Source organism: Squalius cephalus (assembly GCF_949319135.1).
Source record: "Squalius cephalus genome assembly, chromosome: 1".
NCBI lineage: Eukaryota > Metazoa > Chordata > Actinopteri > Cypriniformes > Leuciscidae > Squalius > Squalius cephalus.
In genome coordinates, this window is record NC_137122.1 from 21,357,771 (window position 1) to 21,371,702 (window position 13,932).

The 13,932-nt window shown below is 36.7% G+C and overlaps 2 protein-coding genes across 3 annotated transcripts in view; one reads left to right on the forward strand and one right to left on the reverse strand.

The window, feature by feature from the left end:
• The first annotated feature begins 263 nt into the window (after positions 1–263).
• rangap1a (RAN GTPase activating protein 1a) lies at positions 264–10,309 on the forward strand. The gene is made up of 16 exons (XM_079881208.1): positions 264–371; positions 1,716–1,838; positions 1,918–2,045; positions 3,028–3,087; positions 3,901–4,080; positions 5,130–5,264; positions 6,088–6,246; positions 7,010–7,123; positions 7,213–7,312; positions 8,063–8,147; positions 8,329–8,458; positions 8,563–8,679; positions 9,005–9,110; positions 9,190–9,278; positions 9,920–10,041; positions 10,136–10,309. Exons 2-16 carry the CDS (start codon positions 1,727–1,729, stop codon positions 10,215–10,217), a joined length of 1,719 nt encoding a protein of 572 aa, XP_079737334.1. The 5' UTR covers positions 264–371; positions 1,716–1,726; the 3' UTR covers positions 10,218–10,309.
• Positions 10,310–11,464: 1,155 nt separating this feature from the next.
• Positions 11,465–13,932, reverse strand: part of LOC307164375 (tripartite motif-containing protein 16-like) — a 32,084-nt gene continuing 29,616 nt past the window's right edge. For both annotated transcript variants that reach the window (XM_079881172.1, XM_079881173.1), the window contains 3 exons: positions 12,816–12,966; positions 12,656–12,715; positions 11,465–12,376 (listed from right to left, as the gene is read on the reverse strand). In XM_079881172.1, the coding sequence (XP_079737298.1) occupies positions 11,859–12,376; positions 12,656–12,715; positions 12,816–12,966 (729 nt within the window). In that variant the 3' untranslated portion in view covers positions 11,465–11,858. The remainder of the gene's footprint in view (positions 12,377–12,655; positions 12,716–12,815; positions 12,967–13,932) is intronic.

Sequence of the window (13,932 nt, forward strand, 5' to 3'; positions counted from 1 at the left end):
ACACTTAACTCAATAAATCTAGTCACAGTAGGGGGGAAGACATACTGACATCCTTCTAATATATTAAAGCTAAACCTGCCAACAAAATCAATACTGTGAATTATTATTATTATTATTATTATTAATAATCCTAAACCAGTAATAACGTCGTTGGTATGTGTTAATTTTACTCAACACAGGCAGTAAATCTCAAACAAATGACAAAAAGACACGCAAAATTAAGGGCTCTAGAATTAGGACATTGAACTACAAACCCCATGAATCACTGCGCGTCTACACCATTTGCGTCATCAGCGCGAGCGGGAGGAAGCAATTGTGAGAAAAGAGAAATAGCCTACATTTACAGCCAGAAAGCATTTTTAACACCACTTGTAAGTACAAACATAATATTTATAGACTAAGTTTTTTCCGGGAACGAGTTTATAGTTATAATATGCTGAGTCGCTTAAAACGTGTTTTGTGTGTTGATCATATAGTGTATGAATACATGTTCATATGGCAACAACATACCCACATTAATTTAGGGGTGAACAACAGCGGTTACATAATTAAGAATATTTAACGTTTTAACATGTAAAATATGTATATTTGTGATGAATTCATCTATGCACTTTAATATTAACAATAAAAAATAATTAAGGAAATACACTACAGATGAACATAGTAAAAGATGATCTAATTTGATTTTGACTTATTGATTGATTACATTAAGAATTGCAGTAATTTTTTGTATTACTGAAATGTTATGTTTAAATGTGCAAACGAGGCATTATCTAGTTAAATATGCACTAATTTGCATACATTTCCAGAAGATAAATCTGAACATTGGATAAAGCCAGGTTAAAAATACTTGTAACTTTGTTGACATATTAGAGTTAAAGGTTTTTACTGAGGGGATTTTGCATATATCTCTTTTTATCTTTTCATAAGTCAGAAAATACTGTCAACAGCCAGAAAAAATATGTTCACCCTATTTTTAGGAATAGAATAGGCTATATAACATTTTTAATTTCTTCCCATTGCGAGAGGCAACAGAGAATACTTGGGTGAAAGGGCTGAACCTTTATAGATTATACAACAAATAAAAATACCCTTCGAAGCACACAGACTTGCTAGAGTAATGAGAGCACTGTTGGTTACAGTGTTTACTTTCACTTTTTATTTCTTTATTTGACTATGAAAAAAAAAAACGAAAAAAAAATTGACTTTACCTCAACAAATCATGTGATCTGACGATTTTGTTCTCTTGAACACAGGATGGAAACATAAATTTGTTAAATGTTTTATGCAATATTCCAACTTTGAAAAATCAGCTGTATGATACATGAACAAACTCACAGTAAAAACCTTCAGAATATAGACAGGAATAAAACTGTAAAGTTTGGTGTGTGTGTAAGAGTTAAAGTACCTCTTTAAAGGTACTGGAATTGAAATCTACACACGCAAAATAGATAGACACTTAAAAGTGTATTGGATATTTTCCTTTAACTAGTCTAAAACAGCATGTTATGGAAAGCCCAAATAACTCAAATTGCCCAAAATCTTAAAATTTATCAGCACATGAAAAATACAATGTTTTTATCTGTAATGTCTTGGCCTAATAATAAAACTAAAGTGGGTTTGATTCTAATGTTTGTCTAATGTTATACTGTATCATCATGATTCACATGTTTCTTCTCTCTTTGAACTCGTATGTGTTTATATATGGTCTTCAGTTGGTGTCAGGATGGCGTCAGATGATGTGGCAAATCTCGCCGACTCGTTGGCGAAAGCTCAGGTCAACGAGGGAGAGCTCAGCTATAAAGGACAGGGTCTTAAACTGGACAACGCTCAGTCCGGTGAGCTCAGACGACAATGATCATCTAGTAATGTCTCACATCTGTTTCTGCTGTGAATAATGTGTGGTTTTGTGTGCAGTGGAGGAGATGGTGAAGGAGATCGAGGAGTTTGACGATCTGCGTGCGCTCAGACTCGAGGGAAACACCATCGGCCTGGAGGCGGCGCAGACCATCGCCAAAGCCTTGGAGAAGAAGAGCGACCTACAGGTGCCGAAACCACACTCGCAGTCTTCATTCTTATTAAACTCTAGCCTAAAACAGTCGGTCACAATCTGAAAGTGGGTTGCAGGTCTATAAGCTAAACAAAAATTAGAAATGTTGCCTTGGAAATAAACTGAAATATAAATGAAAGCCCATTTCCCCCACAATCATGCAGATTTCATGCATAAAACGTTGAAATTAGGGCTTGAAAAGTATGTCATAACTTTGACTTTATCTCATAATTATACTTAATGTCATAATTTAAACTTTTTAAGTCATAATTTCGAGCCCATTTCCGCCATTTTAAGAAACAATATTATGAATAAAAAGAAAATGAATAGAAATGATTACTTAAAAATTATGATTTTAAAAGTCAAAATTATGACTGTAAAAGCCATGAGATAAAATGTCGAAATTACTTAAAAAGTATTTCTTATGTCATGATTTCAACTTTTCATCTCATAATTATGGCAAAATTTTGACTTTTTATGCATGTTTTTTTTTTATGTGCCAGAAATGGGCTTCAATAGAAATAAGTTTAAGTTAAAGCACAAAAACTGAAATAAAATAAACCAAAATAGAATTTTTTTTTTTTTTAACTAATAAAATGACAAAGCACATAACAAAATTAATAAAACATTAAACTAAAATTGACTTGAAATATATAGTTTTATTATATCACAAACTAAAATAACAGGTTCACTTGTAGCAATAATAAATACGATTTGTGACAATCACAACGTTGCAGAGCCCCAAATGTGACACGATGATGGAAGAAATGTGCAATATTATATTGATTATGAATGATGGGAATCACTAGAGTGTGTTTTGTGCGTTGAATTATTGGCTGCCAAGAGCAAGATACCACATTTCGATGATAATATTATATTAATTTTAGGACATTTTTGTAATGTTTATTTACTTAACACCATTATTAGGAAACAAATGAATGTATGTCCTGTATCTCTATTGTTTCTCTCTCTGTTAGTGCTGCCACTGGAGTGACATGTTCACCGGCCGCCTGCGAGCTGAAATTCCTCCAGCGCTGGTAAGATCTGACCATTTAACAATCAAACTTTTCTGTATGGTTCCACGATCATCTTTGATTGGTGAAACTCTTTGCGAACTCTATATTACACCCAACGTGCTCCTAGTTGTGACCAGAGTTGGGGAAAGTTACTTTTAAAATGAAAGCATTACAATATTGCTCACTTAAAAAGTAACTAATTGTTTTACTTTTTATTGAAAGTAATGTGTTACGTTACTTTTGTGTTACTTTTTCTCACCTCGGCTGGGCTTGCTAACAAACAATACATTCAATAACAATCTTCAGCAAAAAATAAAAAAAATAAAAAAAGTGATATTTAACGAAAGTAATGTTTGCTTATTCGTATGGTTTAATTGGATCATCAAAGGTCAGCATTAAAGACATTGGTTAGTAAAGTGAGATTAAATACGTATATTTGTGTTATTTAACAGATTTAATTATAGCAGGTTTTCGGAATTTGCGTTTGAGTTTGCATTTCACAGTTTTTAATCATTTCAAGGAATACTGAATCTGTTTTTGTGCATGAACAGAATTACAATAGCCATCATGTTTAACAAGTGCCTCTGCACCGCACTCCTGATTTCTCTGAAACAAAAGAGATGTCAGTCAATAAATGGAAAACAAAGTACCTTGCATTATTTATTTGAAAAAGTACCTCAGATATTTAGTGGTAAATTTTAAAGCACTGCCTTACTTTACTAGTTACTTGTAAATGTAATCTGATTAGATAAGTCGAGTTGCTTGTAATGCGTTAGTGCCAGCTCTGGGCGTGACCAGAACAGAGCGTTTAACGATAGCGAGCTGTTTCCGCAGGTTTCTCTGGGTGACGCTTTAATCACGGCGGGCGCTCGTCTGAAGGTTCTGGATCTGAGCGATAACGCCTTTGGACCCGATGGCGTGAAAGGCATCGAGAAGCTGCTCAAGAGCGCCGCCTGTCACTCGCTGCAGGAACTGCGCCTCAACAACTGTGGAATGGGCATCGGAGGAGGAAAGGTGGGCGGGGTTTATGATGATGTAACAGGAAAAACACCACTGATTTTCTCCATAGGGGAATTGATTTTGAACAATAACAAACAGTTGAGGTTGTTAATTGCTGGTATTTGCTTTTAAAACTAATTTTAAAATAGTCATTATAACTGTAGAATTCCTGGTGAAAAAACTACATTACCCATTATTCTGCAGAGAAATATCCACCAATCAGAGAATCACGACAAGCAAATCATACCCAAATGAATGGGAAAATAGTTCAGAAACCAAAGATGCTAAAAAAGTGGACGGATCTGTTGCGCTCTATTATATTTAGTGTTGGCAATCGGATACTTAAGGTGAGGAATCGGATACTTGTTATAAAATTAATATTTTGATTCCTCTTATCAATTCCTTTGTGAGCATTTCAATATAACTTCAAACTATTCAAGAGTGAGACGACTTACATTTTAAACTCTTAAAGTGACAGCACCTTCAGTCTCTGTAATATCACAAGAGAAAATTCACTCGTTCATGACTGAATAACTTTTGTAACTATATTTGTAATGTATATTTTATTTATAAAGTGCAGAGTTATTTTACATTTGATTACAGTTTCTGGACCTGAATACCTGAACATCTTAAAACACTGTTTATTTCACTCGTATCTTTGTTCAGTTGTATCTATTTGCTAATTTTTTATTTGATCTTTTTTAATTACTGAGTGTTTACTTGTCTTTAATAATGATTTAAATTTATATTCGTTAGACTAGTTGTGTTTCTAGTTGTGTTTCATTTGCACAGGCAAACGTTCCTTGTGTAAGTGTTCTTTAGCCTGTTGATTTTTGTTCGTGATATTCAGCTACAATTAAATGTTTTGCAATAAGACTAAATGTGAATGATATCTAAGGTTTTTTATTTTATTTTTTATTAATACTTTATTGGAATTAGGAATTGATAAGAATCGGAATCGAGAACCATAATCGGAATTGGAATCGCTAAAATCCAAACGATACCTGACCCTAATTATATTGCCATTTGTTTTCTCTGGTAATGTGGTGTTCCTGGTTCTGTAGATCCTGGCGGCGGCTCTGACGGCGTGTCACAAGGATTCGAGTGCGCTCGGCGCCCCACTGCAGCTGAAGGTGTTCATCGCCGGCAGGAACAGACTGGAGAATGATGGAGCCACAGCGCTGGCGCAGGCCTTTCAGGTGCTGAAGGACACGAGAACGAAATCTCACCTACAGTATTAATCATTTTATTGATTTTTGTTTATTTGAGGTTTGTTTTAAAATCTACCTGTAAGTCAGCCGGTGTCATTCGGTTCATTTGGTTTCCCTCATCAGGGGTAGCATCGATAGCCAACTATGTTCGCAATTTCCGTCGTTATCAGCAGTTCAACGAGTCGTTTCCCGAAAACATCGTTCTAACACACATTCGCAAACAGCATCGCACAGTTGTGTGTTTGGAACGACAGCTCTCGACCTGTGGTCAGAAGCATTGTGTCTTGTTTTCATGACATGTGGACTCAATAAATCCTCATCTTGAGCAAAATAAGCAAGCTGACATTCAGTGCAATCTGTGTCTATAATTTAGAATACATACAAATGTCATTTACGTCTTTTAGTTTGTCAAGAGATTTAAAGCACTGTTTTTGAGGACTGCGCATGTGCGAACGTGCTCTAGTGCGTAGGAACGAGCCTATGATTGAATCTGAAAATAAAGCAAAATAACTGAGAAAAATGAGAAATAGTCCTCAGATGGCATGTCCGTAATTTATAGCAAAACATGTAGCGTTAATTGGATCTCAAACAGATTCATTAAAAGTAGGTATTATTCCAACACCTGAGTGACATCATTAACCAACGTGGTTGAACGACCAATTTACGACAATACGGTTTCGGGAAACAGTCGTGACTAGCTAGTTGATGTCTTCAACGATGCATCGTACTACAGTAGTGAAGCAGCGAGTTACGGTGTTGTACGGGAAACGCACCCCTGATTGGCTCATTGGCGAATGCTTTATCTTCTCAGTTGATTGGCAGTCTGGAGGAAGTGCACATGCCCCAGAACGGCATCAATCACCCAGGAGTCACGGCTTTAGCCACAGCCATGCAGCACAACCCACAGCTGCGAGTGCTCAACCTCAACGACAACACGTTCACCAAGAAGGGAGCGATCGCTATGGCAGAGGTACAGTGGAAAACACTTACTGCGCTTTAGATGAAACATCTAAATTGTGGAAGAGTTGAATGGCATCAACAGCTAAATATTTGTGTGGATGTATTGACAACACACTTCCTCAGTTGATTAATCACAGTACATTAAGACAATTGTTTTCTATTTAAGTTTTTTTTTAAATGTTGTTTAAATTAGCAAATTAAGCATTGTTTAATTAGGAATGCACTAATTTGCATACATTTCCAGAAGATAAATCTGAACATTGGATAAAGCCAGGTTCAAAGTGTTTGTTTCATTTTATTGACATATTTAATGCGAGTTAAATGTTTTTACGGAGGGGATTTTGGATATCTCTTTTTATTAATTCATAAATCAGAAAATATTGTTGAAAGACAGAAAAAAATACATTTTCACCATGTTTTTAGGAAAAAACTGTTATATAAATCAGTCTGGATGTTATATGAACAAACCCCTCAGTAAAAACCTTCAGAATATAGATAGGAATAAAACTTTAAAGTTTGGTGTGTGTGTAAGAACTCTTTAAATATATTGTAATTGAAATCTACAGACGCTTAATTCAACAAAACACTTATAAGTGTATTTTGGATGTTTTCTTGCTACTAGTCTGAAAGAAGACATGTTATGCAATCAAAATAACCCCCAAAATGCAATGGTTTTCAAAGGTGTGTGTGTGTGTGTGTGTGTGTGTGTGTGTGTGTGTGTGTGTGTGTGTGTGTGTGTGTGTGTGTGTGTGTGTGTGTGTGTCCGTTCTTAGGCGCTGAAACACCTGCGAAATGTGCAAGTGATCAACTTTGGGGACTGTCTTGTTCGGTCTGAAGGAGCCAGTGCCATAGCAGAGACTCTGAGAGAAGGACTGCCGATACTCAAGGTACTGACAGATCATTCGGACTAAATGTTATGAAGCTTTGGAAATGATGAAAGCTAAATCAATAAAGATGCTCGTCTCGGTCTCACCAGGAGCTGAATCTGTCTTTCGGTGAAATCACAGAGGAAGCTGCTCTGGATGTGGCCCGATCCGTCGAACTCAAAGATCAGCTGGAAAAACTCGACCTGAATGGTACAAACACACAACACACAACACACTTAAACAGAAAAACATCACCGCACCATCAGGATTTCTCTGCAAATATCTGAACAGTCCGTGATCAGTAAAGATGCACTGGTTTAAAGTTTGTGCTCTCAAACCAAAGGTGAACAGGTTATAAACCGCTTTTTGATGTTTAAGATTTAATTGTGATTTTTTCTGTGTCAGTTGTGTATTTGTGCATCACCTAATACATAATACACTCCTAAATGTGTTGAAACACACTAACAGTGATTTGCAGTGATAAAGCAGCCCTTAGATGCACAGATGTAATTTAACAAAAACGTTTTGTTTCTTGAAATAAACATTAACTGAAAAAAAACCTAAACTTATTTTATTTTCACATTTTCAATTAATTTAACTAAAATAACTAATACTTAAAATGCTATAAAATTAATAATACTAAAAGTGAATATAAATGACTAAAAAAAAAATAATAATACACACACACACACATACATATATATAATAATGTAAATGCCTATGATTTTTGTAGTAATCTTTATTTCATTGTGGAAAAAAGTTACTAATAAAAATAATTAAAATGAAAATGGAAAATATAAAAATACTAAAATAACTGCACATAAAGGTGAAATAAAATTCATAAAAGTGGAAAATATAAAAAATATGACACTGGATAGATGACTACATGAGCGACAAATGTTTGCGTCATTAAAAATTAGACACTGCGGTATTACTCATAATGAATGGTTTTGTCTTTAGGGAACAGTCTGGGTGAGGAAGGATGTGACAGTCTTAGAGAGGTGATGGAAAGCATGAACATGGCAGACAAACTGGGCTCTCTGAGGTATCAAACACACACTAAACAAACTCAATCTTACAAAACACATGTGCCGTCCAGATTCCCTTTATCTTTATGTGAAAAAATACCTTTCCCTGATTTGCATGAGCTTTTGTTTCCGGTCTTATGTTCATATGCATTTGAATGGAAGTCAATGAATTGTAAAGACTCTTGCACACACACACAGTGATGACGAGGGAGAACCCGAGGAAGATGAAGATGAGGATGAGGACGATGATGATGAAGACGTGGAGGAGGAAGAAGAAGAAGAAGAAGAGGAGGGAGAAGGCGAGGAAGAAAAGAGTGAATTAAATCAGGTTTGATAAAAGCTTCAAGGCTTCCAGTTTGAAGTAGAATTCAACATGAAAAAGATGAAAGCTCAAGAAGAGAAATAAACGTGTATCTGTGGATGTTTGTGTAGTTCTCAACGCCGCCTTCGGCACCTCGTACTCCAGACGTCTCGTCTTTCCTGAGTTTTCCGTCTCCAGACAAACTACTGCGACTCGGTGAAAGGAGAAGCTCCCTCATCCAGCAGCAGGTCGCGTTCACATTCAACACACTCAACATATACGGATACTTGCATAATGCACTAGGCACAGAGACATAACGTGTGTTATTTCTAGTATTATCTTACAGGATGTTCATGCAGAACATGTTTTAGCTCTAAAAACATGAGATGTGAGCACAAAGGTTAAAGACGCCCATCTAGAATGTTTTTTCATAGAAAACCAGTGGAAAAGCAAAGCAATGGAATACAAAAATTGACCCTTGCCTCATTTGAATTGCAAGATGCGAGGCGCAAATAGAGAAGACGGCAGTAATCTCAACAGGCCTAGTGCTGAGCGTTTGCGTGTCTTTTGCAGGTGGACGTGTTGGATGTTTGTAAGACGGCTGAAGCGTTTCTGAAAATCTCCTCTGTGTACAAGGACGACGACGCAGAGGTGAAATCAGCCGTGCTGGAGAGTATCGGTGAGATGACGTGAACACATGGTTGTTGAATGATCTGAGAGTGACGTTTGACTGATTCGTGTGTGTCTGTGTGTTTCAGATGCAGTGCTGAGCAAAGCCTTCTTTACACCGTCTTTCCAGGGTTTGAGTTTTGTGTCATCGTTACTGGTGATGCTTGGACTGTTGAAGGTACAATCATTCAGACTGGGAGCTAAAACTGAGCTTGTTTACGTACATATTTTACATATTAACTTTTGGTTATACTTTATTTTACAGTGTTCTTGTTACATATGTTACATGTACTTACCATAGTAATCAGTAAATTATGCATAATTACATGCAACTAACCCTCAGTCAAATCCTACCCTAACCCTATAGTAAGTACATGTAGTTGCTTAATATTACTCAGTACTTAAATATATAATTACACTGTAACAATGACACCTTAAAATAAAGTGTAACCATAGTATTTCTTGATGAATACCCTTTCTCTTGGAAATATGTCATATCACGTAACTAAAATTTGCCATTTTGCAATTTGATATTTTAACATGGTTACTGTCACTGAATCATGCATTACTATACTAGTCCGTATATTTCTGTACTAGTATTCCAAACCATGTTCTAATATCCTCAAATATGATGCTCCCATTGCAAACGACACCCTTTCTCAATATAGATGCTTACATTTTCATGTAGAACCCCAGTTTGAAAACCCTTGTGCTATTAGAAATGCACCTGGTTTCATTGCTCACCATGACTAGAACCGTTCCAGCTGATGGTGGAAAGCATGTTTTGATGTTCAGGTATTTCTCTCTCTTTCTCTGTAGAGCGAGGATAAGTTAAAGGTGGTGAAGGTGGTCCCAGGTCACCTACAGTGTTTGGAGCATGCAGTAAAACAGAGTTATTTCCCCCGAGATCACATCACTGTCCTCAATGCTTTCATGGCCAGGTAACTCAACTAACAAATGTTTATGAATGTAATGTTCTGTATAGTATGTGATGACTGAATCTTCTCTTTGTTCGTGTGTTTGATTATTATGCAGGCAGAATAAATCGCTGGAGGTGTGCAGCAGTTCTCGAGACCGCCTGAAATTCACCCTGCAGGAACTCGTACCTGAGAGCTGAAAACACACTCTATACAGTTTCAAAATACAGACATTTGCTTAAATGAGTACCGTGTGATTCTTAATAATAAACTAACAAGTCTTGAAACATCACCTGTCGTCTTCCTGCGTTTTCTTCAGTAATAATAAAGAAATGTACAGTAACTCAGGATTTGAAGGAACAAATAGCAATTAACGCTAGATGTTTTGCTATAAATTACAGACATGACATCTGAGGACTATTTCTTATTTTTCTCAGATATTTCGCTTTATTTCCAGATTCAATCATAGGCTCGTTCTTTCGCACTAGAGCACGTTCGCACATGCAGACTCTTCTTCGTCTGGTTAGTAATAAGTGAAGCTGGAAATGCTGTTTGTGGAGTTGTTTAATCAGATCTTGAAAAAAATATGTCTTAAAGGATTAGTTCACCTCAAAATGAAAATTTCTTGATAATTTACTCACTCCAATGCCATCCAAGATGTTCATGTCTTTCTTTAGTGGAAAAGAAATTCAGTTTTTTGAGGAAAACATTTCAGGATTTTTCTCCACACAACTGGCTTCAACGGCAACCAGAATGTTGAAGTTTAAATCAATGTCGTTTCAAAGGGCTCTGAAGTGCTTCAAAGGGCTCTGTATGATCGCGGCTGAGGAATGGGGTCTTATCTAGCGAAAAGATCGGTCATTTTCTAAAAATAAAATAAAAATGTATATACTTTCTAACCACAATTGTTCGTTTTCTTGGATGGCATTGGAGTCTGGAGTGAGTAAATTATCTGGAAATTTTCATTTTGAGGTGAACTAATCCTTTAATGTCTTTTATCTTCAGTTCATCTAAAGGCTGTGGCTAAATAAAGTTGTAGTTTGTGTTCTTATTACTCTTTCGAAAGATGATTGAAAGAATGTTTCATGAACATCACACTAACCTTTAAATCACATTCTAGTAACATTCAGGAAACTGGACGTTTTTATGTTCTCGGAATGTTAGAAATCAACATTCCTAGAATGTTGAATTTTAAATCAGAACTAGAATGTAGGCTACATTTCCTGAAGAAAATGTGAGTGGTGCTTGCAGTGGCAAAACTCGCCACTCGGTTGCTAGGGTGTTTCTAGTGGGTTGCTATGGTGTTCCAGCGTTCCCAGAACCAACACTGAATATTTGGAGAACGTTCTTATAACAAAAGTCTGTTAGCTGGGACAGAGTGCCTTTGATATTGAAGCTGGAAATCTGAGCTGGAGTGAAGACAAGAAGTCAATCTTGGTTTTCTTTTGCTTTATTCATTCATTATTTTACAGTGCAGCCAATGAGATTCAAAATATTGAGATATAAATCCAAAAAGTCCACTAATTGTGTTGCAGTGTGTTGTTTGCACCAAACAACATATTCAATATAATGTGTTATAAACATTCATTAACCCAACATGAAAATAAAATTTGAAAGTTACTTTTGATAAAAATGTCATCAAACGTTTCATCAAAGTCCACCATAAGACAAAACACACATCTAAAAAAATGTATCAGTTCTTACTCGTACATTACAAATATTATATGATTGATTTGATACAACTGTTATAATATCTGAGATATAAGCTAATTAGAAAAGGTGATTTTCTATCAGCTATCTTTTGCTGATTTATCACACTGCTCATGCATGCGATATGGCAATTACATGAATTTTGCTGTTGCCTTGTAATCAAAAGCAATCGCTGGATAGAGCGGCTGAGTGAATGTGGCCTGGACTCTGTGGATGAGACTCATTGTGTCAGAGACGCTGTAGAAGGACAAAATCCCTGCGCCGTGATCCACATATACTCCTATTCTACTGCTGGACACTTCAGGAAGAACAGTCTCAATGTTATTGTGCCAGAATGAACAAATGGATTTAGAGTGGAACAAACTCCAGGACTGATCATTATACCCAAATCTACTATCATTATACTGTGACTTCCTGCTGATGCTCTTATATGCCACTGATATATACGCATCATCTCCACTCCACTCCACCTCCCAGTAACAGCGTCCAGTCACACTCTCCACACACAACGCCTGCCACCAATAATCAAATCTGTCTGGATGATCAGGATACGGCTGATACGTGTCAGCGACAGTGATCAGTGTGTTTCCCTCAGACAGCTGGAGCCGACTATTCACTGAGTTCAGATCCAGAGTCAGCAGACGGGAATCTGATGAAAACAAATACATCATCTGTCACTCATTCACCCAGCATTAGAATGATTGTGACAAAGAACCAGATAGAATTAATGCATGAGTTTATAAGTTTATGAAAATATAGCAATTCTAAATAAAAATACATAAATAAAGTTAACAGCATATTCCAATTACCTTGTCTGCTTCTGAAAACAAACCCCAGATAAGATCATAATATTTAATTTAGTAATGAAAGTATTTTATAAGGGGGTTGTCAAGTTGTTTTTTTATTTTTTTTTAATTTATTAACTCACATTGTAGAAACTTCTCTCTGGTCGGATATTCAGGAGCCAAAATGACTTGGATAGTTTTCACTACAGACACCAACACACATCTACAGTTAATTTTCGTTTCAAGAGGAAATTAAATACATTGATTTACTACATTTGAATAAACAAATCCCTATAAAATTACCGGTTCCAGGTATATTTTGTGTCTCCTCACTGCAGAACTGCTGCAGTTTGTCTCTGAGTTGAGAGACTGTTTTCACCACATCATCAAAGGGTAGATGAGAACTGACAGTGAAGCCGTCTGTAGATCCAGGGAGAGTGACAGTCGACAAACTCTACAGACACAAAAGCGCAACAATTTTTTATTCCAGAAGAAGGTCCTGCCCTGTTTGAGATCTCTGTCACCTGCATTCACTACACTTAACTGAATAACCTTCAGTAGCTTAAAGGAGACATATCATGATTTTAAATCGTTCCTTTTTACATATAAATCATATATTTGTGGTCTATATAAAGCGGAACTGCAATGCTTGGGTCTGAATTCCTCATTATTATAGCTCCACAGGCCCCTTTTCTACCCCTTTTCTGATGTGCGTCTGAGAGCAACTCGTTTTGGTGCGGTCTCTTTAAATACAACTGAGACACTTCATACCCCGCCCCCTCTCCAGGTTGTAGAGGTGACATTCGGTTCAACTCCACCCCGTTCGGCCATTTTTGTAGTTTGATAGCAGAGATACGATTATCTAGCGGCACAGAAACTTTTGGACATCCAAGATTTGTGTCAACACAGAAAACATTTCATCATTGGATAGTTTTTTCGTTTTATTAAAGTGTTGTTTTATGTCAGCTTAATGCCCGGAACGCTTTTCAGAAAAGATAAGGCAACTTATTTAGCACAATTCACACGGTATTCAGGAAAAAAAATATCTCCAAATGCTCCACATGAAACTGTGGTCTTCCGACCTTTTACCACCATGTCGATTTATTTTGATTAATATGTGCGAGGGAGAGAGAGCAAGACAGCACCTAGTTTGGAGACGGTGAAGTCTTGTTTACACTTTCGCCTGGCTCCGAAGAGAGAGAGAGTGAGTGCGCGCGCGCGACCGGGTCTCGCTCTCTCTGCTCGTTCTTTCAGTTAAACATGCGCCCTGTCACAACACAAGCGCGGCAGTTCATCAACATTGCTCACCGATCAAATAAGACTTTGGCGGGACAAAAAAATCGCTTTGGCGGGCGCTAAAACAAGTTCAATGCAGGAAAAACTCTGTTGTTGCTGAAGTAGCTATCCTTGAAGTGCTTGG

Bases quoted from the DNA above. Each gene is read 5' to 3' on its own strand.
- rangap1a (XM_079881208.1), top strand. From the start codon at position 1,727: ATGGCGTCAGATGATGTGGCAAATCTCGCCGACTCGTTGGCGAAAGCT. The intron at 8,680-9,004 runs GTCGCGTTCACA...TGTCTTTTGCAG, and splicing joins GCTCCCTCATCCAGCAGCAG to GTGGACGTGTTGGATGTTTG. The intron at 9,111-9,189 runs GTGAGATGACGT...TGTGTGTTTCAG, and splicing joins AGCCGTGCTGGAGAGTATCG to ATGCAGTGCTGAGCAAAGCC.